Raw genomic sequence first — 26,375 nt, forward strand, 5'->3', positions numbered from 1 at the left:
AAATTCTTTTAATAGTTATTTATTTATTTACTTATTTGAGAGAGAGAAAGAGAGAGAGCATGTGCACACGTGCGCTTATGAGAGGGGAGAAGGTCAGAGGGAGAAGCAGACTCCCTGAGGAGCTGGGAGCCCGATGCGGGATTCGATCCAGGATCATGACCTCAGCTGAAGGCAGTGGTTTTACCAACTGAGATACCCAGGTGCCCTCTTTTTTAATTCTTAGATAATTCTATAAAAAGTGAAGTAGTTGCCTTCAGCTCAGGTCATGATCTTAGGGTCCTGGGATAGAACCCTACCCTGGGCTCCCTGCTCAGCAGGGAGTCGGCTCCTCCCTCTTCCCCTCTCCCGGCCATGTTCTCTCTCTTTCTCTCTCAAAACAACAACAAAACAAAGAAAACCCCACAATATATTAAATATTACTAATATTTTTACTAATTTACTAATATAAATTATTTTAACAATCACATAAGAATATGTTTTGGATGAACAGACATATTACATGACCATAAACCATATTACAGGACTACTTGCTCCATCAAGGCATGTGTTAAAATTTGTTTAGCTGGGTGTGGTGTAAAGAAAGTCAAGTTTATCCTGACTTGGAAGCTCTTACATGGGGATCCTATGCAGTATATTATTTACTTTCTTTACTTAAATTTAATCTAACTGCAGTTTCCTGCAGTTTAATCTAACTGATATTTCCTTTCATGAAATATCACTACTTCAAGAATTAGCCACTTATTACTAAGGTGAAATAAAGTCCTAACTTAGCAGTATTCTTATATCGATGATATAGCTCTCTTAATAAGCACCAATGTCATTTATACCACTAAATAACCATGATGTGCTTCACACTACATTACCCATGATTACTCAAGATGACAAAAAAAATAGGTAACTGTCCAAGCTTCAGTCAACAGACTCCTAAGGCTTAGAAAAGTGAATGCTCATTCTCCACCCTTCCTCAATTATTCCTACTGCTCTAAATAGAGACACAGCCTCTACCCAACACACTCACATATATACACAACTGCCAATGCTTTTAATTGAAACTATGAGTAAGTCTAAAGGAAGACCACTCAAGTGAAAGATTGTAGGTTATTTCCGGAGCCCCTTACAGTTTCTTTTCATTTTTAAGACTTACCCGAGCTTGATGAATATGATAAGCGTTTTCAGCATTCTTCAGGGCCTGGGCTTTGAAATGGTTACTATCTGAAAAGGAAAACTTAGAGATTATCATACGTCATTACTGATCTCCTTCAAAGATGCAACTCATACCAACACTGTCAATCCCTAACTCCCCCAATTTACTCATCCCTAAGAGTGAGAGAGTAGAAAGGTTCAAATTACATGACAGAGGTAAGGACTTAGGAGTGATTATGAAGGCAGAGGGCTGACATGGTCTCCAGTTGCCAAAGCCAGCTCACAGAAACCAACAGGCGACTGAGCTCATCTCCCAATCCTGAGTTTCTTGCACAAAACAAAGAAAAGCAAAACAACAGGGACTCAAAATTGTGACAGATTTTTGCTGGGTGAAACTATTCCCAAAGAAGAAATCCAGATATGTATGAACCCCAAGGTCCTTGCAAGAACACTTATTCTTTTTATTCTGAGCTCAATGTCATCTTGATCACTATTCTCTATGAAATTCCCCTCAAATTTCACCCCAATCCACCCTTCCACTTCTTGTGGTCACCAAAAGACCACAACTGAGGGGTGACTGGGTGGCTCAGTTGGTTAAGCATCTGTCTTTGGCTCAGATCATGATCTCAGGGTCCTGGGATTGAGGCCCACACTGGGTTCCCTACTTGTAGGAAGCCTGCTTTTCCCTCTCCTCCCCACTTGTGCTTTCTCTCGTTCTCTCTCTCAATAAATAAAATCTTAAAAATACCACAACTGCACAGTCTTTTTCTTATGCCGGACTTGCATCACTAAGAATCTTAGTATGTGACAGATAGTTTGCTCTGCTGAGACATGTTCACTGAATTCTTCTGGTAAAATACCCTCCATTCTACTAACAAATCAAAACATATAAAATATTCCCAAACTTATAAGATCATATAAACATACACTTTCCTTTTCAAATTCTTTAATAAAAGTTATTTTGTATGTTTGTTTTATTCATACTTTCCCTACTCCATGCAAAAAATTCTCTTTTACTAATCATTACCTACCAATCAATATAAAATGTACAAGAACTAATCAGGTGTATAACCTTAGGTATAAAAAAATGGAGGGTACCCACTTCCTCTACTTCTTTTTATTCTGAGCTCAATGTCATCTTGATCACTATTCTCTATGAAATTCCCCTCAAATTTCACCCCGATCCACTCACCAAACGCTTCAGGACTCACCATAATCCTCCTGTGTGATATTAACTACCACCCCTCCACCAATGTCAATTTGTCTTTGGGTAGAACTGTCTTCCAGTTTCCTTAGGATTTCTTCCTGAATTCCATCATGACCCATGTCTCGTTTGCGACTCATGAAATGGGCATACAATTCTGTCTGGGTGATTAGGAAGTTCAGTTTTCGCTGTTGCCTCTTGGCCTAAAGGAGAACAAAGTTATTTTCACTAAAAGACTAAAATCATCAATCATATACAAAGGTGATCAACAGAATTCACCAAATCTATATATAGTTTACATATAATTCTTTTACAAATTCTTCTACCTTAGAAAGGTAGTTAACTGCTAGTGCATAATTTTATTATAATCCAAGTCAGTGGTACTAAAAGCAAAGAACAACCTTTAGTTAGATCTAACAATAACATGGGTTTTGCTCTTATTTACAATCTGAAGTCTTTTCTTCATTAGGCTTCTGTCTAAAATGCTTATTTCTTTACTGTATTACTTTCCTAGAGTGGCACTGAGACACCAACTAAACTCAACCAATGCATTTTTACTCCACAACCTGGATGTAGATACATGTGTTTAGTTTTAATATCTTAAAAAATGTAAACATGTGAAAAAATCTTCATCACTCAAAATCAAAATAAGTGACTAGAAGGTATGAATTTTTCGGGAAGTCAATTCAGAAGAAGCCAATCAAAGGAAGAAAACGCTCTGAAAACAGAATATATTTATCTGTGATAATATGAATAGAGATCAAACACACACACACACACACAGAGTCACTGCTTTACATTAACTATTTTTATAAAATTCATATGAGGTACAGCGGACTTATCCTCGATCCATTACCTTCCCCAAAATGAAAAACAAAAACACAACAAGGAAAGTTAATCAAGAAAGGAGACCAGTCCTAAAGTATGCTACATAAAACTATGCTCTCTCTTTAAGATTTTACAGTACTTGAGCCAGATTCAAACGAGTAGGAAATCTGAAAGACAGTTTAACAGAAAACGGAGTTATTTTCATAATGGATACAGGTGTTTATGTTTAGTGTGTTAGCAAAGCTAACATTCTATCAAGGAAACCTCTCTAAATTAAAACAAGCATTATCTCCTTTAACCTTAAAAAAATAAACTACTATGCGTTCAAATGAACACAGTGAACTAAAAGAAAAACGAAGTTTCAACACGCTGGAGAAAGACATGAAGGAAACTCATCCGTTAACTATCAACAAAACTGAGAGAATGTCTCACAAACCTAGACTAGAAGTCTGGCTGCTTGTAAAACTTCAGGATCTGTGACCAACTCTCAAATGCCTCTAAATTCAGTAAGTATTCCGGATAGCATCAAATGTTTCCTAACACACTAATATGTTTGTCTTGCATGCGAAGATAAATGTTACCCAGGGGAAATAAGTAAACTGGGCAAAATCCATATTGGTTCTCAAAGGCATGATAAAGGACAGAAGATGAAGAGCTCAGCAATGGCCACACCTCTGCTCCGACAGGAGTACTACCCATACCTGAAAGAAAACATTAACCAATCCCCTGATTCTCTTCCTCTAGACCTCAACTTTCCTTCCACACATCCCAACTGGTTTGCTCATGGCAACACAATTTTTGTTTTCCTACTCTCTCCTCTTGCCTCCCTGAACGATCTAACCACCTACATCAACTGACATCAAGCTTAGAGGAGTACTGGCTGAAAGTTAAACCAGTGAAACAGGTGGGGGGATGGGTTTCAAAACTAGAATAGTTGTCTATTGTTCCTATCTGACCCTAAATTTGGCAGCCAGCCCTGCTCTTCCAACAAGGAAGAAAACTGCAGACAGTACCTGGAACCAAGCCAAGATAAGCTATAAGGGTTTTTTTTCTTTCGTTTGTCCATTTTTTTCCTTTTTTTGGGCCTCCAGAAATATATAGAGGAATAAGGCTACAAAGAACAGAAAAACTTGGCATAGAAAAAAGAGAGGTGAAGGCCAGAAAGAGGGACTTACTGAAAGGATAAAAACAGAATTGGCTTATCAAACTAAAGTTACTATCCTCAAAATTATTCTTAAAATGTTTTTTCAATGATCTCATTGATTAACTTTTAATTTATGTGGTACATAACAACCTCTCAATATGGCTGCAGCAATCAGGGTTTCAAAATTTTATACTACTGTCATACCTCCCGCATTTCCTCATCCAACTTCCGCTGCTCCAGGGCCTCCTTCTCTGCACGCTTGCGGTGTTCCTTCTCCACCTTCTCATATTTCTTCCAGTACAGAAGCATCTCCTTGGTGAGGCGGCGGGCACGAGGCAAGGTCTCTTTACAGTTCTTCTGGGCCTGCAAGGCAGCTCGACGTACCTCCTTCATACACTGGTGGGCAAGCTGCAGATGACAACAACATTCTCACAAAAGAGAAGACCCAAAACTAGGGCCAGCTCTCCCTGAGCTCTAATTCCTCAGTCTTGTCAGTGCACACAATCTTCCAATGGCCACATCTCTTTCTCTCCCAGAATGATTAATATCCCCATATGGTACTGTGACCCAAACCCTGGGGTAATACATGGTATGAGAAATCTATATACACAGTGCCTTAGAAGATGGGGAAAAAAAACAATGATCTGAGATGTGCTGGGAAATTACAAAGTATTACCACACATATTAAGAGTAATAGTTATTAATGCCTATTATATGTTAGGCTCCACTCTAAGCCTAACATATATTAAACTAATTTATTCTTCACAAAAACTCTATGAAGTTGGTAGTAATGATATACTCATTTTACAGGTAAATAAACCAGTGATGAGTGATCAGCACAGGAAACAGAATAACATTACCTCATCTGATCTCACAGCTTTCAAAGGAGTTGTGCTACTTCCTTCTAAAGGAAGGTATTGATATTAACATCATCATTTCTTAAAGAGACTGAGCACAGGAAGCTTCCATGATCTCCCTAAGGAATCAGAGCAGGCTATGGTCTCATCCAAAACGGTTTAAATACCAGAAATGTGAGGAAGAGCAATTGTATTTTTAAAATAAATTGAGAACATTTAGAAATTCTCTTAGGTACTCCCAGATTCATTATCAATAGGTCACAAGATACAAGAGCAGCAAACATAAATATGATCCAGCATAACATAAAATGGGAAACACAAAACTATAATTTACCTTTCGGCTATTGGTGAGAAACAGGTTACGAGCTGAAGCTTTCTGCTTGTTGGCCTAAAATATTTAAAGACAATTATTTCATTTAGGAGTCCTTTTGAAATAAGATTATGTAGACTGACACTGTCTTTTATTCAACTCCTCAAGGGTTAAAAAAAAAATAAAGTCATCCTAATGCAGCAACTGAGAACCACACACAAAACTACTAAAACAGTATTAAGAATACTGCCTGGGGCTGCCTTAAATAGAGTCTTCTGCATCCTCTGGAAAGAATTTAAGTTATACTTAAGGCTTGAAGTGGATTAGGAAATATAACAACATACCCAACATACACCATCCTGACTAAAACACACTGCTTTCCAGAACCAACCTGCAAAGAAGCTGAGACAGTAGCCACTCACACACAGAAACTGCTAGGGGAGAGGTAAACTAGCTTCCCAGTTTGTGATTCTATCCTCCAACCAAGACAAACCTACTGCTACCATTAATTTCTCCCAACACTTAAGCTTCATCTTCTCAAAAAAAAAAAATTCCAAGGCAGACCTAACACAAGATGACTCAGGAGCCAACAAGCCAGTCACCAACTGCTTATTTTGTCTTCCAATTTAGTTAAAACAAAAACCTCAATAAAGAAACCTGATTTCCTAAGATGATCCACTTGACATGGGAGAAGACACAGCATAGGGCACTCTGCCCCTAATTCTGAACAAACAGTGGGTTTGAAGTTACAGACAGCCCAAATGCCATTTCTATAAAATTCCCACTTCAGACTGTCTGCTTAGGAGAATTTTTAGTCCTTTATCAAAAAGTTTCTTTTTTTTAAAGATTTTATTTATTTATCAGAGAGAGAGAGGGGGAGAGAGCAAGCACAGGCAGACAGAATGGCAGACAGAGGCAGAGGGAGAAGCAGGCTCCCTGCTGAGCAAGGAGCCCGATGTGGGACTCGATCCCAGGACGCTGGGATCATGACCTGAGCCGAAGGCAGCTGCTTAACCAACTGAGCCACCCAGGCGTCCCTCAAAAACTTTCTTTTACTAATGCTTAAGCAGCTACTGCCATGTTCAAGACAAAAATCTCAAATATTTCTGTTGAATTCCTGATCAGAAATGCGTCATTTTAAAAAAATATGTTTTTATTTATTTTTTAAAGTAATCTCTATACCCAATGTGAGGCTTAAACTCACGATCCTGAGATTGAGAGTCATGTGCTCTATGCACTGAGCCAGCCAGGAGACCCAGAAAAGCAGAATTTTGAAGCCTCTTCATCAGATAAAAGAGGGTTTTCCCTTAACTCCTCCCATCAAGAATGTTCCTGTCTAAAGTTTCTCTCCAAAAATACTTACTAACTGGTTTGGGAAGAAAGGCAGTCATTGTACAGTAGGGAAGCACCAACACTCCAAGGGATCAAAGCTAGTATCATACTGGAAACGATGTGTCATGTGCCTCCTAGTGCAGCATACCCAGGACACACCACTCCATTGGTAATCCTGCCCGAAACGCATAACGCAAATCTAATAATGAGGAATCTCATGAACCCAAATCCCAAACACTATACATAGTAACAGGGGTATGCTATTCAAAAATTAAAATGTCATGAAAGAACACTGTGTCAGATTTAAAAGAGATTAAAGAGGTATGACAAATAAATGAAACACAGAGTCCTGGATTGGATCCTGGACTGAATCAAGAAAAAAAAGTCCTATAAAGGACATTACAGAGACAACTGATGAGATATCTGAATATGGTCTGTGGACCCGATAACAATTTCTGTAACTGCACTGTTGTTCTGTATGAGAGAATGTCCTTTTTCTTAAGAAATACATATTAAACTATTACAAAGAAGTTCAGTACAAAGTGTCAAACTGACCCTCAAAATGGGGGAGAAAAAAAAGTATGCATTAATATAACAGAAATTTGAAAAACCAAAGGAGGGGCACCTAGGTGGCTCAGTGGGTTAAAGCCTCTGCCTTTCAGAACAGGTCATGATCTCAGGGTCCTAGGATCGAGCCCCATGTTGGGCTCTCTGCTCAGCAGGGAGCCTGCTTCCCCCTCTCTCTGCCTGCCTCTCTGCCTACTTATGATCTCAATCTCTCTGACAAATAAATAAAATCTTAAAAAAAAAAAAAAAAAGGAAACAAAGCAAACAATTGCTAAATATGAGTGAAAGTTACATGGCAGTTCCTTGCATTATTCTTGCCATATCATCTTAAAACTTTGTTTTGGGGGCGCCTGGGTGGCTCAGTGGGTTAAAGCCTCTGCCTTTGGCTCAGGTCTTGATCCCAGGGTCCTGGGATCGAGCCCTGCGTTGGGCTCTCTGCTCCGCAGGGAGCCTGCTTCCTCCCCCCTCTCTCTCTCTGCCTGCCTCTCTGCCTATTTGTAATTTCTCTCTGTCAAATAAATAAAATCTTTTAAAAAAAATTATAAAAAACAAACAAACAAAAAAAACCTTTGTTTTGAACTAATTTCAGACTTAAAAGTTGCAAAAAATAAGTTTCCTTACATCCCTCCTGCTGCTTTCCCTAGTTTTAGCATCTTATGTAACTAGAAAACAATTACTAAGAAAGGAAAATAAAACTAGTAAAATATTAATTAAATTACACGTCTTATCTGAATATCAACAATTTTTCCACTAAAATCCTCTTCCTGTTTCAGCATCCTGTAACAGGATTCCATGTATTTAGTTTCTTTTCTCCTTAGTCTCTTCCTGTATGTTACATTTCTTCAATCTTTCTCTTACCTCCTTAATACTTTTGAAAGGCCCCCATCAGTTACTCTATAGAATGTGCCAAAATTTGTGGTTTTCTCATATTTTCTCATGATTGGAATAATATTATGCATTCTGGCAAGAATACCACCAAAATGATGTGTTCTCATGCATCACATCCAATTCACAAGGTCAAAATTTATATTACTAGTGACTACTTAGATCATTTGGGCAAGGTAGATTCTGCCAATTTTCACCACAATAGCTACTATCTTTCTTTTTGTGCTTATATGTATGCTGAGTAGATGCTTTTGGTCTGTGCAAATTGTGTCTCCTTTAACCTTCATCCTCTAATTTCAGTCTTCATCAATGGATCTAGTCTGCAACAATTATCACTGTGGTATTTGTGTAATGAGGGTTCTCTACTTCCTTCCTTCTGTGTTCATTAACTGGAATTCTACTGCAAGGAAAAGCTATTCCTTCTACCTTACTTATTTGATTATTTATTTAAAAGAATATGGACTCAAAGGTATTTCTTTTAATCTGTATGTTAAAATTCAGTATTTTCTTTTTCTTTTTTTAAGTAAACTCCATGCCCAGTATGGAGCCCAATCCAGGACTTGAACTCAAAACTCCAGATTGAGACCTTATCTGAAATCAAGAGTGGATGCTTAACCAACTAAGCCACCCAGGCACCCCAGTATTATTATTAACAAATTTGGTGTTCAGTTATTCTAACTTTGACCATGAGGAGCTCCTTTAGGTAGCTCTTGTGTTCTTTTGACAATCCCCCACACTCATCTTTCTTCAAGCACATCCTTACTTTCTGACACTCCAAGAAGTTTAAGGCTCATCTTACATTTTCCCTGCGAAGTTCTGGAATAAACTACTTCTCCAAAGAGCTCTGGTTCCTTTTTATTAGAGAATAAAGGTATTTGGAAATCAAGACCTGGGCACAAGATACCTTCATTATTACCAGGATGTCACTGTTTCTAGGCACTCCCAGCAAAGACAGAAAATAAATACATATGCATACTAACCTATGCATACACAGACAACTACATTTCTGTACACATCTATCTGTATACATATCAAAACCTATGAATTTCAAAGGCTTCACGTTAGCATTTCCAACAGTATGACAAACTGGCTGTCAACTACGACATATTTGTTCAATTCTAGTATGCATTTAAAGTAATTCCAAAATTACTCATCCACTCCTCTCCTAAGAAACACTTACTATATCAATTGTAGTATTCATGTAGAGTTCTTTTGGTCTTCAGCCTTACATATCCAACCAAAATACTGACTTCCTCAGTAACTTCTATGAGCCCTTTTCTTTGTCCCTGCAACTTGATTCTATTATTCATTTCTAAGGCAGATAAGCATTTGTTTCTGTCTTTATTATACTTTGCCCACATAGCCCTTCAATCTCATTCTTCACCCACATCCTGGTTGGTTTTAACGGTTTTACCATAGGGGCATGCAAGGGACATACGAAACATCACTAGAATCCTGAAAGTCCTACATATAAAAACATGTATTTGAAGACACCCCCTCATCCCTGCTAACCTGTCCATTCCCCTCTTTCTTTCTACATTTTCCCCACCTGCTCCCTATAAGAAATCAACACTTTGGTTTCTGGTTTCTCCTTCTTGAATTTCTTTTGCATGAATGAGGATTTGTGTATTTTCTTGTATTTTTATTTTGCTTACATGAAAGGTAAATACTATAGATACCTGTTTCTGTTTGCTTTTCTCGCTTAACAGCACATCTTAGAAATTACTCCATATCATCTCAGAAACATGGTCCTCATTATTTCTTTTTTAACTATAATAACCCACTATGTAGATCTATCACTTTTGTGCCTTTTTTCTTTCATGGAGCATGTTTCTGAAATGCATCCATCACAAGTTGATCTTGTACCTGTCTCGTATGGGAATCATTGCAAATCACTGTAACACGGGACCTTATGTCTGGCTTATTTCTCTAAGTTCTTTGCAGAGATGAAGAACCAAGAGCATTACCAGTGAAGCTTGTGGAAAGAAGTTAAGGATCCATAATGGGAAAAGGGAGTAGATGTTAGGATCTTGGCAGCAGCCAAAATGGACTATTTTGTGGCCAACGGAATGGTCTGGGAGAGCCTTGAAATTGAAGCATAGCTGAGTTGGAAGGAATGTATCCTATGACCTGTATGAAGCAGGGAAGCAGGGTAGGCACCATCAAGGGATGCTGGAGGGGCATCCATGTTTCTTGGAAGAGCTGGTCTTATCTTCTATCCCAGCTAACTGCTACTGTTTTATTTTCTTAAGTTTTGCTCCATGGTTCTTGAACCAATCCTACAGTCCTGTGGGATGTATCTCCAGTTTTGAGGCCATTTCTTTCCTTTTTTTTTTTTTTTTTAAAGATGTTATTTATTTATTTGACAGAGAGAGATCACAAGTAGGCAGAGAGGCAGGCAGAGAGAGAGTGAAGAAGCAGGCTCCCTGCTGAGCAGAGAGCCTGATGCGGGGCTCGATCCCAGGACCCTGAGACCATGACCTGAGCTGAAGGCAGAGGCTTTAACCCACTGAGCCACCCAGTCACCCCACCAGCTATTCTTTTTTGTGGTTTTTTCTTTCTTCTTCTTCTTCTTTTTAAAGATTTTATTTATTTATTTGACAGAGAGAGATCACAAGTAGACAGAGAGACTAGCAGAGAGAGAGGAGGAAGCAGGCTCCCTGCTGAGCAGAGAGCCCGATGTGGGGCTCGATCCCAGGACCCTGGGATCATGACTTGAGCCCAAGGCAGAGGCTTAACCCACTGAGCCACCCAGATGCCCCCTTCTTTTTATTAACATATAATGTATTATTTGTTTCAGGGGTATAGGTCTGTGAATCATCAGTCTTACACAACTCGCAGTCCTCACCACAGCACACACCCTCCCCAATGTCCATCAGCAAGGCATCCCATCCCACCCAGCCTCCTCCACTCCAGCAACCCTCAGTTTGTTTCCTGAGATTAAGAGTCTCTTACTGTCTCCCTCTCCTCTCCAGCAATTCTTACACCAGACTTTTCTGAGGTTGATACTTTTCTAAATTCAGAAAATATCCTCTTCATTTTTCTATTAGGATTGCACAATTTATAAGGCAATTAAGTAAAATGCAAACAACTGGTAAGTAACTGAGAAAAGTTACTTGCACATTTCCTGAAACTTTCAAATTTGAAATTGTATCAAAATAAAATGTTATCAAACCCAAACAAATTAAAAGAGCAAAAAGAATGCTTATACATCTTTCTCTTGCATCATTTACATTTTTTCCAATACCTGTGGTTATTCAGTAATATCCAAATATTCACAGATTCTCTAAGAAACGTTAGTCTACCATTTCAGTTTAATCTCCTCTATTACTACCTATCAATTTGCTGTCAAATCTCTACTACGGTAAGTAAAAAAACTGATTTCCTTTCTCAAAGAGGTTTCCCTCCATTTTTTGGATAATGAACATCATACAACAACTGTTTTGTGAATTCTGATCAAAATCTAGAAAAATGGTTGATTGCCAAGGGTACTCTTCAACATGATCTTAATTCAAGAGATCAGTTTCTTTTCTGAACACTGTGAAGGTATCTAGCTCTCACAGCTCCTCTTTAGAGGGCAGGGAGACAAAATATTCTTCCATCTCCTATGCTGGAGGCACCCACGTACCTTTGGTAGTTCCTTCTTCACAATGCTGAGCCATACTTTCCTGCGACGAGCATTAAGCTGCTCAATGGATAAGTGCTTCTTCTTGGTGCCAGGAGGTGGTGCATCATGAGAGAACTTGGCAAAGACTTTGGTCTGGTGGTGGTGGCAACGAGGAGATTCTTCAGAGGAAAGTTCTTCATCCCTTCGCCTTTTTTTCTTTACTTTTTTCAACTTGGCTGCAAAGGAAACAGACACTGAGAACCCTGCATTTCTTCCCTTCCACACAAGAGAGCCACAAATAACCTCATCACTTTAAGACAGTTCAAGGTTCTTTCCTCATTCCACTTGAGGCTGGCAATGTTTATCTCTTTATCAATTCAGGCCCATGAATATTCCAAGAGGAAGATCTCACTACCTTGGGAAAGAACACTGGATACTCCCTATGTTGACATGAAAGAAAAACACAGAATAAAATCTAAAAACTGAATTTCTGTTGAACCCAACAACAGGAAAGGAGATTTCAAAGTACCATGAGCTCAAGTAATGGCCAAGAGGAAGGAAACATTTCTACTTGGCGGCAATGTAAGGTGATTAAAGAGAAATAACAAAGAAAGAAAACAATGCGCTGATAGGACATTACAACCTGTGAAGAGAAAATCATACATGGAATAAAAAACTAATTTGGGGGTGAGAGTGTGGAGGATAAGAAAATAGAGATAAACTAGCAGATGTGGGAGAAAGGGAAGAACACTGAAAAGAATTTCTGAGTAGAGTTCATACCTTCAGGGGCAAAAATCTGCCTTGTACAGATAGTTTAAAACTTTCCCTTCCTACTTCCTTCCTGATTTCCAGATGCTTAGAGCTCAGTAAGGGAGGAAAACACACTTCCTGGCAAACATGCAAACAAACACTGCACAAGATTATCAAGAGGTGATCTATTTAAAAGTTCCACATACAGCAACAATAATGAGTTATTCCTAACACTTCAGGTTGCTCTTCATACTTCCCTGTGTGTAACCAACTTCTTCCTCTCCCAGAACAGTTTCAACATTTGGAAGAGTATGTAGAAGAAAAAAGGGATAAAGTAATTGGCTTAAAACTCTGGCTAGGAATCCACAGTCCTTATGTCTTTTTAATTCCAGAAAAGATCATAAACCAAATATGAAATAAGGTTAACAATGGGTATTACTTAGGGGAAGACTAGGGTTTCCCAGATAAAGCAAGTTTCTACTACATGGATCACATTCAAAGTCCAAAGGTACTACCAGGCTACACACAACCCTAATACTAAGAATGAGTAAACATGGAAGGCAGGGCAGTATGCTCACCTTTAAGTTTCTTTTCCTCCTTGAATTTCTTTTTTTTGGGCCCAAGTAGGTGCCGTTGTTGCTCATAGAAAGGGTCGTATGTGGACAGCAGGCCTGCACTGTAGTATTGGTATTGCTGTAACTGAAGCAAAGACAGGGAGGCTTATAGGGGCGGGTCTGAGTTCTAAGCCAGCCTTCACATCATATTCACTACAAAAACTTTAGCCGGAGAAAAACCAGAGCTCCTAAATATGGTGTTCTTCTCACAAAAAGACCCATAACGATTTAGTACCTCAAAGTGAACTATTTCCTTACTTCAAAACAAAATGGGTTCATCAGGTACATACATGGCAAGTTACTGAAAATAACTTAAGAAAGGAAAACACTTCATGCTTCTGAATTTCCACCAGAATATTTGCTTGGAAGTGACACATATTTGAGAGATGCAATTCTGCAGAAGGGGCTCCGCATGGAATTCATCAACAAGAAATAAACCATATTTCTATTACCAATAAGTCGTCTGATTTAGTAAGGTTTTGATATCTGTTATTCTGGCTTTTGGTCTATCTAGATCAAAGAGTCACTAGCTACTGCAATTCTCCTATCTTTCAAGCCTTTTCAGTCTTTATATATCCCACTAATAGAGGCTGACAATATTATGGATAATGCCTACACTACCAGAATTCTAACACATGAATAATCGATTGGTTTTTTCTGTCCAGGGAGAGATTTTTTTCAAACACTGCTTTTAAGTTGACCTCCAAGACGCACATTAATTTTGTCTCACTTATTACCAATGGATAAATATGAATATAAGTGTAAACAATCCATTCCTCAATCTCTTTCCTAGATTCCAGCCAGTCTAAGAACTGAAACTAGGACAGAAGAGGGACATGGAGAACTATCACAAGGTACCCTGTCAATGGTCAAAATTAAATGAGCATTCTTTGAACTATAGTAGTTAAAATCTATGAACTTTCCCATATATGTTTTACTTCTATTTTAAAAAGACCAGGTATTGCAATCCCTACCAAAATACCAATGCGTTTTTTCAAAGAACTAAAAGAAATAGTACTAAGATTTGTATACAACCACAAAAGACCCCAAGTACCCAAAGCAATCTTGAGAAAGAAAAAGAAAGCTGGAAGTATCACAATTCCAGATTTCGAGATACACCACAAAGCTGTAGTGATCAAATCAGTAGAGTGCACGCACAGAAAGGGACACAGTGATCAGTGGAACAGAACAGAGAACCCAGAAATAAGAGGCACCTGGCTAGATCAGTTGGTAGACCATGTGACCTGTGATCTCAGTGTTATGAGTTCAAGCTCCATGTTGGACATAGAGCATACTTTAAAAAAAAAATTTTTCCCCCCAACACAGAATAGAGAACTCAGAAATAAATCCATGCTTATATAGCCAACTAATCTGTATCAGATGAGGCAAGATATAAAATGGGGAAAAGACAGTCTGTCCAATAAATGGTGCTGGGAAAACTGGACAGCCACATGCACAGGAATGAAACTGGACCACTTCCTACCACTACAAACAAAAATAAAATCAAAATGGATTAAAAACTTAAATTTGAGACCTAAAACCATAAAAACCTTAAAAAAGAACAGAGCCAGTAATTTGTCTGACATCAGCCATAGCAACATCTTTCTAGATATGTCTCATAAGGCAAAGGAAACAAAAGCAAAAATAAACGATCAGACTACTTCAAAATAAAAAGCTTTTGCACGGTGAAAGAAACCATCAACAAAGCAAAAAGGTAATCCACTGAATGGGAGAAGATATTTGCAAATTATATATCCAATAAGGAGTTAATATCTAAAATATGTGAAGAATTTATACAACTCAACACCAAAAAACAAACAATATGATTAAAAAAACAGGCAAAGGACCTAAATAGACATTTTCCTGAAAAAGACATACCAATGGTCAAAAGACATATGGAAAGATGCTCAACACCACTAATCAGGAAACTGCAAATCAGCTACGAGATATCATCTTACACCTGCCAGAATGGCTAGTATCAAAAACACAAGAAAGAGGTGTTGGTGAGGATGTAGAGAAAAAGGAATCCTCGTGCACTGCTGGTGGGAATGCAAATTAGAGACACTCTCAAAATAGTACGACGGTTCCTCAAAAAACTAAAAGTGGAAATATCATATCCAATAACTCCACTACTGGGTATTTAGCGAAGAAAATAAAAAAACTAATTCAAAGAGATACGTGTGGGGTGCCTGGGTGGCTCAGTCAGTTAGGCGGCTGCCTTCGGCTCAGGTCATGATCCCAGGGTTTTGGGATGGAGCCCCACAGCGGACTCCTTGCTCAGCGGGGGAGCCTGCTTCTCTCTCTGCCTCCCATTCCCCTTGCTTGTGCTCTGACAAATAAATAAATAAAATGTTAAAAAAAAAAAAAAAAGAAGAAGAAAAAGAGAGAGATAGAGATACATGCACTCACGTTTACTGCAGCATTATTTACAAGAGCCAAGACACAGAAGCAACCTAAGTGTCCACTGTTTGGTGAATGGATAAAAATGTGGCATGTATGCATGCACATACACACACACATTTGCAGGTATATCTAAAAAACAAACAGCAGAATCAGACCTGAAGAGAGAACAAACTGATGGTTGTCAAGAGGGAAGGAGGGTGACAGGGGTTGGGCAAAATGGGAGAAAGGGAGTGGGAAATACAGATTTCCAGTTATGAAATGAGTAAATTGTGGGAATAAAAGGCCCAGCGCAAGGAATACAGTCAATGATATAATAATAGTGTTGTATGGTACAAATGGTAGCTACACTTTTGAGCATAATATAATGTATAGAGATGTTAAATCAGTTATGTTGTATAAGTGAAACTAATATTTTATGTCAACTATGCTTAAAAAAAAAAAAGATCAAATATTTCAAGCACCAAATGCCTAGCACCGTACTTGAAGAAGGAACTCTGTCAAAGCAGTCAGATACCTTACTACTTATTATTTCTGCAGGTTTATAAACTTCACAACATATACAAATCTATATAACTATATAGATATAGATATACAGATATGTTTTTCCCCCTAGAGAGAGCTCCAGGTGTGGAGGACGGGTATGAGAGGGGAACAGAGGGAGAGGAAGAGACAGAATCTTAAACAGGCTCCATGTCCAGTGCAGAGCCTGACCCAGCGCTCAATCTCATAACCCTGAGATCATGACCTGAGCCAAAAATCAAGAGTCAGATGCTTTACAGACTGAGCCAGCCAGGCACTCCTAACCTTTAGCATATTATTCAAAGCTTTCTGAACTAGCTTGGATGTTAACCAATTGTTACAAAGTTTTTAGGTCTTCAAATAATTCTACTGCTCATCATGTTCAAAGCACCACAATTCCAACGAAAATCAGAAGGCTTTGGTAACAGTATTCAAGTAATTGTGACTAAAAACCATTATCAATCTAATGTTAGTAAGAAGAGTTTTTCAAGATAGGGACATTTCCAAAGAGCAAGTGCATTAAAAAACAAACCCCTAGAATTTAAAATTGTGCAGCCACTTTGGAAAACAGCGTGGCAGTTCCTCAAAAATGATAAGCACAGAGTTATGATATGACCCAGTGATTCCTCTTCTAGGTATATACAAAAGAAAAATGAAAACAAACGTGCACACCAAAAACTTGTATACCAATCAACAAGGCAGCTTTATCTGTAACAGCCAAAAAATGAAAACAACTCACTCTTCATAGCTATCATTTCTAAAAGCCCCAAAACAGAAACAATCCAATTAATTCATTAAGTGATACATGGACAGTAAAATGCAGTATGCCCACACAATGGCATATTATTTTGCAATAAGAAGGAATGAAGTACTGATATAAACTACAATATGAATGAAGCTTGAAAACATGTTAAGTGAGAAGATGGACATAAAGTACCAAATGTTGTTCCATTTGCATGAAATGTCTAGAACAGGCACATTTATAGCACTAAGTGGCTTCCTAGGGCTGAGGGAAATGGGAGAAAATGAAAGACAAGAGCTAAGGGGAGCGGGTTTTCGTTTTGGAGAAAACATTTCAGAATCACGTAGTGGTGACAGTTACACATCTTTATGACTATACTAAAAACCACCGAAATGTACACTTGATTTCAAAGGCTATTTTTGGTATATGAACTATATTTCAATAAAGCTTGTAATAGAATCACCACCACCACCATCTAAAGGTAAAATGATGTGTCTTCAATGAATGTTAAAAACAGGCTAAATTAAGTACACGGCACGAAGGTCTGAGATTTCCACTGAAACTCTCTTACCTCCTTGTCTTTGCTATACTTATTCTGGTGAAGTTTCTTATACTTGTGCAGCCGCAACATGTTATGAAGTTCTTCTCTGCTGAGGTGGAGTTCTTCCTCTTCTTCTTCTTCTTCATTGTCTTCACTCTGAGAATCTGCCTCACTGGACTCATCACTTAGCAGAATGCTCTGCAAACAGAAGGAAATGGGAATGGAATCTGTCACTATGGGGCAAATCCTTCTAAAACCCAAGCATCTTTTCCCAACACAAGAATAAAGACAGTTGGAAGACAGTAACTTCAGTTTCCCAACTGATGCAGAAAAGAAAAGGATACCAACTGAACCTAGTGGGCATGAATTCAAGAGCACTAACATATGGAAATGCTATAAAGAACAAAAAAGCTGGATTTCACTAAGTACTTACAACTCTATGTAGGATATTTTAGTTGTCAAATACCAAGGGAAAAACTAAGAAAACAAAAAAATAAAAACACACAAAAAACCCACAACCTTTGAGTTTAAAACAATACAGAAACAACCCAAAAAATCATGAACTGATTTTGTTATTATCTAGATAATGAAATATTACTTAGCCATAAAAAGGAATGGAGTACTGATATATGCCACAACATGAATGAACCTTGAAAACTATGTTAAGTAAAAGAAGCCAGGCACAAAAGGTCACATATTATATAATTCCATTTAGATGAAATATCCAGAACAGACAAATCCGTAAGGAAAGAAAACAGATTAGTGGCTGCCAGGGGCGATAGGAAGTAACTGCTAATAACCACAGAGTTTCTTTCTGGAGGGATGAAAATGTTCTGGAATTAGTGGTGATGGCTGTACAGAACTTTACTATAATACACACTTTGAAAGGATTTTATGGCATGTGAATGGTATCTCAATTTTTAAGAATGTGATGGCTAAACAAAGATTTTTGCATTGCCAACAGCTTAAAGCCTCACTGATATGAACCAAATTAAGCCTTTATCCATAAACCTTTTAAAGGATCTCATGATTATAATGAAAGAGCACCTTTAAATTACTTTGAGTGTAGCCTTTTACAATAAGCCTTTTAAAGGACCTCATAATTATAATGAAAAAATGCCTTTAAATTACTTTGAGCTCCTTCACAAGAAAATAATAAAGAAATAATTCGTTTCAACAGAAGAAATGTTACCCTTAATTCAGCTGGGCCAATGACAGTAATCTTGAAAGAGTGTAAACAAGAGTCTACCATTTCCTGGCCTATAAACACCCACAGAAAATATAGAAACACTCTATATTGCCTATAAATACACACAGAAATTTACCAGGATAAAATACTTTCATTTTTAATAAATTTTTTAACATGGTGTACAGGGCCCTACACAATCAGGCTCTCTAACTTCATCTTCTACCATTCCCTCTTTCATTGTGCTCCGGCTATACTAGCCTTCTTTCTCCCCCAAACATACTGAGTTGCTTCCTTTCTAGGAATTTTATAGTTATGTTCCTTTTGGTTGAAATGCTCTTTTCTTTTCTTTTCTTTTCTTTTTTTAAAGATTTTATTTATTTATTTGACAGAGATCAAAAGTAGGCAAAGAGAAAGAAGGAGAAGCACCCCTCGGCCAAGCAGAGAGCCCGATGGCAGGGCCTGATCTCAAGACCCTGAGATCATGACCTGAGCCGAAGGCAGAGGTTTAACCCTCTGAGACATCCAGGTGCCCCGAAATGCTCTTTCCTTAAACATTCACATAGCTTTGACCATTCAGAAATCAGATGAAATGTTACCTCTTTAAAGAAGCCATTTTATTTATTTGTTTACAGACTTACTCACTGCCTCCCCCCATTTGAATGTAAGCTCTACAGTGCAAGAACCCTGTCTGTGTATAATAGCATCTGGCAGGTAGGATGTACTCAATCAACATCCCAACAACTCAAGAACTAATGAAAAAGACATTAATAATCCTGATTACAATGTGAGCCAGGGAGGGCAAGGTTCTCGTTTCTTTTTACTCTTTGCTCTGCACAGTGCTTTATAATAAAAAATGTTTGCTAAAATGAACTTCATTGAGGCCTCTAGATTTTCCTCTATAATCTCTTCAAAAAAATCACACCCACAGAAGACTCATGTCTAGAGAAATCTCTGCTCATGTGTCAGAATGAGTCAATAACTTTCCCTTCTATTTGTAATTTTAGTAGGTTATTTGAATTATAAACATTTGCCTTATCTCTTACCTTTAGCCACTTTCTGCTTTTCTTCAACTTAGAGAAGTTATATAAATTCCCTTTGTCAGATTTTGATTCTGTGTAAAGAAACATAAAGAACAACAAAAATGAAAGGAAGACTGCCCCAAGAGAACTGATAGTCCAAACAGGGATCTCACACCACACTGACCTGACTGTAGAACTCCGTTCAACGAGTATGCGTTTAACATTCCAGAATTGCCTGCTCCAGAAGTTTCTCCAAGCAATGAATTTGGAGGTTCTTCCTTAACTTGAATTAAGGGATCCCCAGACTGAGGCAATAAAGGATTACTGTCATCCAGTCCATCTTCACTCTCATCACTATAAATTGAAGAATAAATCTACAATCACAGCTGACCCAGCAAAATACTGTAATTTATGGTTAGCAGATAGAAGAGCTTGATCCTTTAAAAAAGATGACTGTGTTCTATTTGAAAGAAGGAAGAAAAAATATCAAACATACCAAAAATCATAAAATACTTTAACCCTAAAACCAGAAATAATGGGAATCAGAAGGTGGTCAAACATTATATTGGGAATATGTAATCACATACCTAGAAATATTCCTGTTGAAGATGGCTGATGTTTGTCGCAAGAAATGGTCCAACCGGAGGGCCCTCTCCAAGTACTGAAGATAGAGGGGCTTTGCCAGCTCAGTGCAGCCGCCATCGTCCCCGGCACCCAACTCCGAGGCCATAGAACAAATCTGTCTTCATGCACAAGGCTCTCCGACTTCTCAGCTGCATAATGAGATTAAGCAGTGAAAGACAGAATACTACTTCTTCTCCCTTTATTTGGCCTGCTTGCTATCAATGTGAAGACAAATCAGACCTTCTAGAACACAAGACAAGAAGAGAGCAGTCTGTAGAAAGATAGTAATAAAGTTCTTGGGACGCCTGGGTGGCTCAGTTGGTTAAGCGGCTGCCTTCGGCTCAGGTCATGATCCCAGCGTCCTGGGATCGAGTCCCACATCAGGCTCCTTGCTTGGTGGGGAGCCTGCTTCTCCCTCTGCCTCTGCCTGCCACTCTGTCTGCCTGTGCTTTCTCTCGCTTCTCTCTCTATGACAAATAAATAAATAAAATCTTTAAAAAAAAAAAAAAAAAAAAAAGTTCTTATCAAGCACTTTTTCCAAATGCAAGGGCAGAAGTTAGAAGAATGAGGAAACTTAAAATATAGAAATACTGTCATATGTCACAACAAAAAATCATGTTATGCTTTTTTGAAAGAGTACCTTAAAATTTACACCCACTTACCTTTTATCCTACAATGAACAATTACTCACAATTACCTAAATCTACACCACGAGCTCTCCTGTGCACCTCCTAGAGGAACACTTGCTCTCAGTTCTCAGCATCACCTTCCAAAGAGCGGCTTTCTTTTTCTTTTTGTATTTACAATTTGTATATATGAATGAGATATTCCATTTACAAGGGAACAGAGATACTGTCAGAGTATTTTACACACTTGCAAACATTCTGTAAAGTGTAAAAATACAGAAATGATTTCAAAAACTGAAGCAAAGAGAGTATAAGTAAGAGTGAGAAACAAAGCTATATAGCTTCAGTATTTTCTTTGCTACCTTATGGTGTTAAAGGAAATCATTAATACCTTTGTGCTGTCTTCTCTTTTTACCATAGTTTTTAAAAGTTTCCTATATAATATAATCTTTCTTCTGAAGGATACATTAAAAGTTCTCCTCCATTTATCTACAGAGTGAACATAATCTCCCCAGGAGGCTTCCTTTCCTTTTTCAGAAATTAACAAGCTAATTCTTAAATTTATATGAAAATGCAAAGAAATCAAAACAGCCAAAATAATTTTAAAAAAGAAGAGAGTTCAGGGTGCCTGGATGGCTCAGTTGGCTAAGTGTCTGCCTTCAGCTCAGGTCATGATCTCAGGGTCCTGGAATCAAGCCTGGAGTCAGGGAGCCTGTTTCTCTCTCTCCCTTTGACTCCCACTCATGCTCGCTCTCTCTCAAATAAATAAATAAAATCTTAAAAAAAAAGAAAAGAGTTGAGAAACTTACACTTTCTGATTTCATTTATTTTTTGAAAAGATTTAAGAGAGTCAGAGTGAGCGAGAGATAGAGAACACAAACAGGGGAGAGGCAGAGGGAGAGGGAGAAGCAGGCTCCCCGCTGAGCAGGGAGCCTGATGTGGGGCTCCTTCCAAGGACTTCAGAATCATGACCTGAGCTAATAGCAGACATTTAATCAATTGAGCCATCCAGGTGCCCTCATTTTTAAATTTTAAATCATATTATAAAGCCACAGTAATCAGGTCAGTGTGATAGTGCCATAAGGATAACCACAAAGACCAATAGAACAGACTTGAGAATTCAGAAATAAAACCTTACAGGGGCACCTGGCTGGCTCAGTTGGAAGAGTATATGACTCTTGATCTCATAGTCTTGAATTCAAGTCCCACAGTGGGCATACAACTGACTTCAAAAAAAGAAAGAAAAAAAAAAAAAGAAGGGCTGGGGTTTAAAAGACAACAACAACAAAAAAAAAAACAACCATGCCTGGCAGATTAGTTTAGTTAAACACCTGACACCTGGATTTCAGCTCAGGTCACGATTTCAAGTCCTCAGATCAAGCCCCATGTCAGACTCTGTGTTCAAGGCAGTCTGCTTGAGATTCTCTCTCCCCCTCTCTCCCTCTGCCCCACAACCACCACCCCTGCTTGTGCTTGCATGCTCTCACTCAAAAATAAATAAATAAATCTTTTAAAAACAAACAAACAAAAAACGCTTACACTTATGGTCAATTTTCAATAAAGGTGCCAAGGCGATTCAAAGGAAGAAAAGACAATCTGCTCAACAAATTGTGTTGGACAACTTGATATCCACATACAAAAAGATTAATTTATAGTTAAAGAAAAAACCCTTACCTCACACTATGGATAAAAGTTAACTCAAAATGGACACAGGGACTTAAGAGTAAAACCCCAAACTGTAAAACTTCTATAAAAAACCATAGGGGAAAAATCTTCATGATCTTGGTTAAGCAGAAAGTCTTTGGATATGTTATTGAAAGCATAATCCATTAAAAAAAAAAAAAAAAACACCTGAGAAATTAGGCCACGAAAATTTTAAACTTTTGTACTTTAAGCAATATCATGAAAAAGATGAAAATAAGCCACAGACTAGAAGAAAATATCTGCAAGTTGTATAACTGTATATCTGATTGTATATCTGATAAAGGACTTGTATACAAATATCTAATTATAAAATAAAAAAAGTCATGGAGATGACAAGTATAACATAGAGAATATAGTCAATAACATAACAGTAACAGAAGGTGGCTATGCTGAGTGGGGAGCACTGAGTAATGCACAGAAGTGTCTAATCATTATGTTGTATACCTCAAACTAATAATACATTGTATATCAACTATACTTCAATTAATATTTAAAAAAAAAAAATAGGAGCGCCTGGATGGCTCAGGCAGTTAAGCATCTGCCTTCAGTTCAATCACGATATCAGGGTCCTGGGATCAAGCCCCACATCGGGCTCCCAGCTCAACAAGGAGTCTGCTTCTCCCTCTCTCTCTGTGCCTCCTCCCCACCCCAGCTTGCACTCTCTCTCAAATAAATACATACAATCTTTTAAAAAATAATAATAATAAAAAAATTATATCCAACTTTTCTATCTATCCTCTAAAAATGACTTGCCTTCTCTACTTCAGAGAATCTTTTAGGGATAAAATTAAGTATATGTGAAAGGGCTTTGTAAGAAATCCCAGAGTTATTTTCAAACAGTGTATGCTCACATATTCAGAGTTGGGAGGGCTCACAGAGATTATCTAGTCCAACTAGGTCATATTACAGATGAAGAAACTAAAAACCAGGGGGCCTGGGTGGCGGGTGGCTCAGTTGGTAAAGTGACTACTTCCAGCTCAGGTCATGATCCTGGAGTACCAGGACTGAGTACGGCATAGGGTTCCCTGCTCAGCACGAGTCTGTTTCTCCCTCCTCCCCTCTCTCCTGCTCAGTCTCTCTCATTCCCCTCTCAAATAAATAAATAAAATGTTTAAAAATTTTATTTAAACCAGAAAAATTAAGTAACTTGCTCATATTCCCTGAGCTCTTTTACAGAGCCAGGTTTCTTAGTTCCTAAACTGGTGCTTTTTCAATCTCAGCAAACTGTCTCCCTAGACAGGTTCTACCTCTTAAGTTGCTCGAGTTTATGCTCTGATGTTGTGAAGAACACAATTCCAAGAGCCAAATATTTTTATTTTTATTTTTTAAAGATTTTATTGATGTATTTGGCAAGAGAGAGATCACAAGTAGGCAGAGAAGCAGGCAGAGAGAAAGAGGAGGATACAGGCTCCCCACCAAGCCGAGAGCCTGATGTGGGGCTCGATCTCAGGATGCTGAGATCATGACCTTAGCCGAAGGCAGAGGCTTAAACCACTGAGCCACCCAGGTGCCCCGAACCATTATTTTTATAGCACCAATTCTGCAGAGTAAAGATCACTTAGAATTTTATTTGCATTTTTTTGAAATACCTGTCTAGAAACCATTTTTGCTCATTGAGGTGCAGGGTTTTATAAAAGCATCAACTAAGATCTATGTTAAACTGAACAGATTAGTTCAGTCCTTAGTTCAAGGTCAATAAATGGCTAATATAAGCTGTCAATATAATATAAGCTGTCAATAATCATTGTTTAACTGATTTCCTTACAAAGACACTAAAACAGAATAACTTTAATAGTGGAACAGTCCTGCCTAAAGTTCAATTCAATATTGATGTGAAAATTTAGTCCTGGAATTATTGAAGAGGATACTGGCATAATTTTTAGGTTAAATAGGCAACACGTTAATTTGTTTATGATGTTATGTGCTAGAAGAAAACCCTTTTCAGGACACCTGGGTGGCTCAGTTGATTAAGTAGCTAAACTGTTTTGTTGTTGCTTTTTTGGCAGAAAGAGACACACAGAGAGAGGGAACACAAGCAGGGGGAGCAAGAGAGGGAGAAGCAGGCTTCCCACTGAGCAGGAAGCCCAATGTGGGCCTTGATCCCATGACCCTGGGATCGAGCCCCTCATCGAGTTCCCTGATCAGCAGGGAGCCTGGGTCTCCCTCTCCCATTCTCCCCGATTGTGTTCCCACTCTTGCTATCTCTCTCTGTCTAAAAAATAAATAAAATCTTAAAAAAAAAAAAAGGCAAAATAATCCAAACATTTATCAACTGGTGAATGGATAAACAAGACATATACTCACAAAAAATATTATTAGCAATAAAAAATAATAAACAGTTGATACATGCAACAACAAGGTTGGTCTGAAAAACATTATGCTAAGTTAAAAAAAAAAAAAGCCAGGTACAAAAGACCACATATTATATGATTCCATTTATATGAAATATCCAGAAAAAGAAAGCTATAGTCAAGAAGTAGATTAGTGGGGCACCTGGGTGGCTCAGTGGGTTAAGCCTCAGCCTCAGGTCATGATCCTAGGCTCCTGGCATGGAGCCCCACATCAGGCTCTCTGCTCAGCAAGGAGCCTGCTTCTCCCTCTCTCTCTGCCTGCCTCTCTGCCTACTTCTGTCTACTTGTGATTTCTCTTTCTCTCTGTGTCAAATAAAATAATCTTTAAAAAAAAAAAAAAGGAAAGAAAGAAGTAGATTAATGGTTGTCTGGATGTATAAAGGGGACTTAACTGTAAAAGGATATGAGACATCTCTTTTAGTAAAGCTGGAAATGTTCTAAATACACTCTGTATTGATGGTTGTATGACTCTGTAAGTTTGTTTAAAAATCACTGAATTATTAAAAAAAAAAAGGGGGGGGGTGCCTGGGTCGCTCAGTGGGTTAAGCCGCTGCCTTCGGCTCAGGCCATGATCTCAGGGTCCTGGGATCGAGTCCCACATCGGGCTCTCTGCTCAGCGGGGAGCCTGCTTCCCTCCCTCTGCCTGCCTCTGTCTACTTGTGATCTCTCTCTGTCAAATAAATAAATAAAATCTTTAAAAAAAGAAATCACTGAATTATACATAAAAATGAGGTAAATTTCATGAATTTAAAAATAGCAGTCTTTAGTAACAGTTAAAGAGAAAAGAATGTAAAAGATTTTTTTTAAGACTTCAACAGGTTCTAGTTTTCAGTGTAATACCTAATGTGCACCCATTCCAAAAGATTTCAAAGAAACACAGTTTTGAAAATAAAGCAAAATTCTGAGAGTACATATAATTCACCTGGATATACATACATATAAATTAAAGCATATAAAATTGCTGCTTGGCTCCCTCCTAAATGCTTCACTAAAAAACAACTGATCTTGGGTAACTGGGCGGCTCAGTCAGTTGGGTGTCTGCCTTCAGCTCAGGTCAGGATCCCAAAGGCTTGATCCAGCCCTGCACCAAGACCCTGGGATAGAGCCACTCATCGGGCTCCCTGCTCAGCAGGAAGCCTACTTTTCCTTTTCCTACTTCTCCTGCTGTGTTCCCTCTCATGCTATCTCAGTCAAATATATAAATAAAATCTTAAAAAAATAAAATAATTAATCTCATGTATTTATTTTGGCTGATAATAAAAATTATCCTAATTAAGAATGTATGAAGACAAGACTACAAAGTAATACTGAGTGATTAAATAAAAAACTAGTTTCAAAAAATAATTCCTCAATAACTAAGCTGTATATGAACATGAACCCAGAACCAATTTGTCCAGGAAAGATCATGTTACCTCT

The 26,375-nt window shown here is 38.1% G+C and overlaps 1 protein-coding gene across 3 annotated transcripts in view; it reads right to left on the reverse strand.

Moving 5' to 3' along the window:
- INO80 (INO80 complex ATPase subunit) overlaps nt 1–26,375 on the reverse strand; it is a 139,309-nt gene that overhangs the window by 88,270 nt on the left and 24,664 nt on the right. For all 3 annotated transcript variants that reach the window (XM_059181196.1, XM_059181195.1, XM_059181194.1), the window contains exons 2-11: nt 20,242–20,427; nt 19,839–20,008; nt 19,679–19,746; nt 17,477–17,644; nt 13,206–13,326; nt 11,899–12,113; nt 5,511–5,564; nt 4,524–4,727; nt 2,355–2,550; nt 1,145–1,212 (exon numbers count right to left, since the gene is read on the reverse strand). In XM_059181196.1, the coding sequence (XP_059037179.1) occupies nt 1,145–1,212; nt 2,355–2,550; nt 4,524–4,727; nt 5,511–5,564; nt 11,899–12,113; nt 13,206–13,326; nt 17,477–17,644; nt 19,679–19,746; nt 19,839–20,008; nt 20,242–20,384 (1,407 nt within the window). In that variant the 5' untranslated portion in view covers nt 20,385–20,427. The remainder of the gene's footprint in view (nt 1–1,144; nt 1,213–2,354; nt 2,551–4,523; nt 4,728–5,510; nt 5,565–11,898; nt 12,114–13,205; nt 13,327–17,476; nt 17,645–19,678; nt 19,747–19,838; nt 20,009–20,241; nt 20,428–26,375) is intronic.

The sequence above is a fragment of the Mustela lutreola genome, chromosome 7, assembly GCF_030435805.1.
Source record: "Mustela lutreola isolate mMusLut2 chromosome 7, mMusLut2.pri, whole genome shotgun sequence".
In the NCBI taxonomy this organism is placed as follows: Eukaryota; Metazoa; Chordata; class Mammalia; order Carnivora; family Mustelidae; genus Mustela; species Mustela lutreola.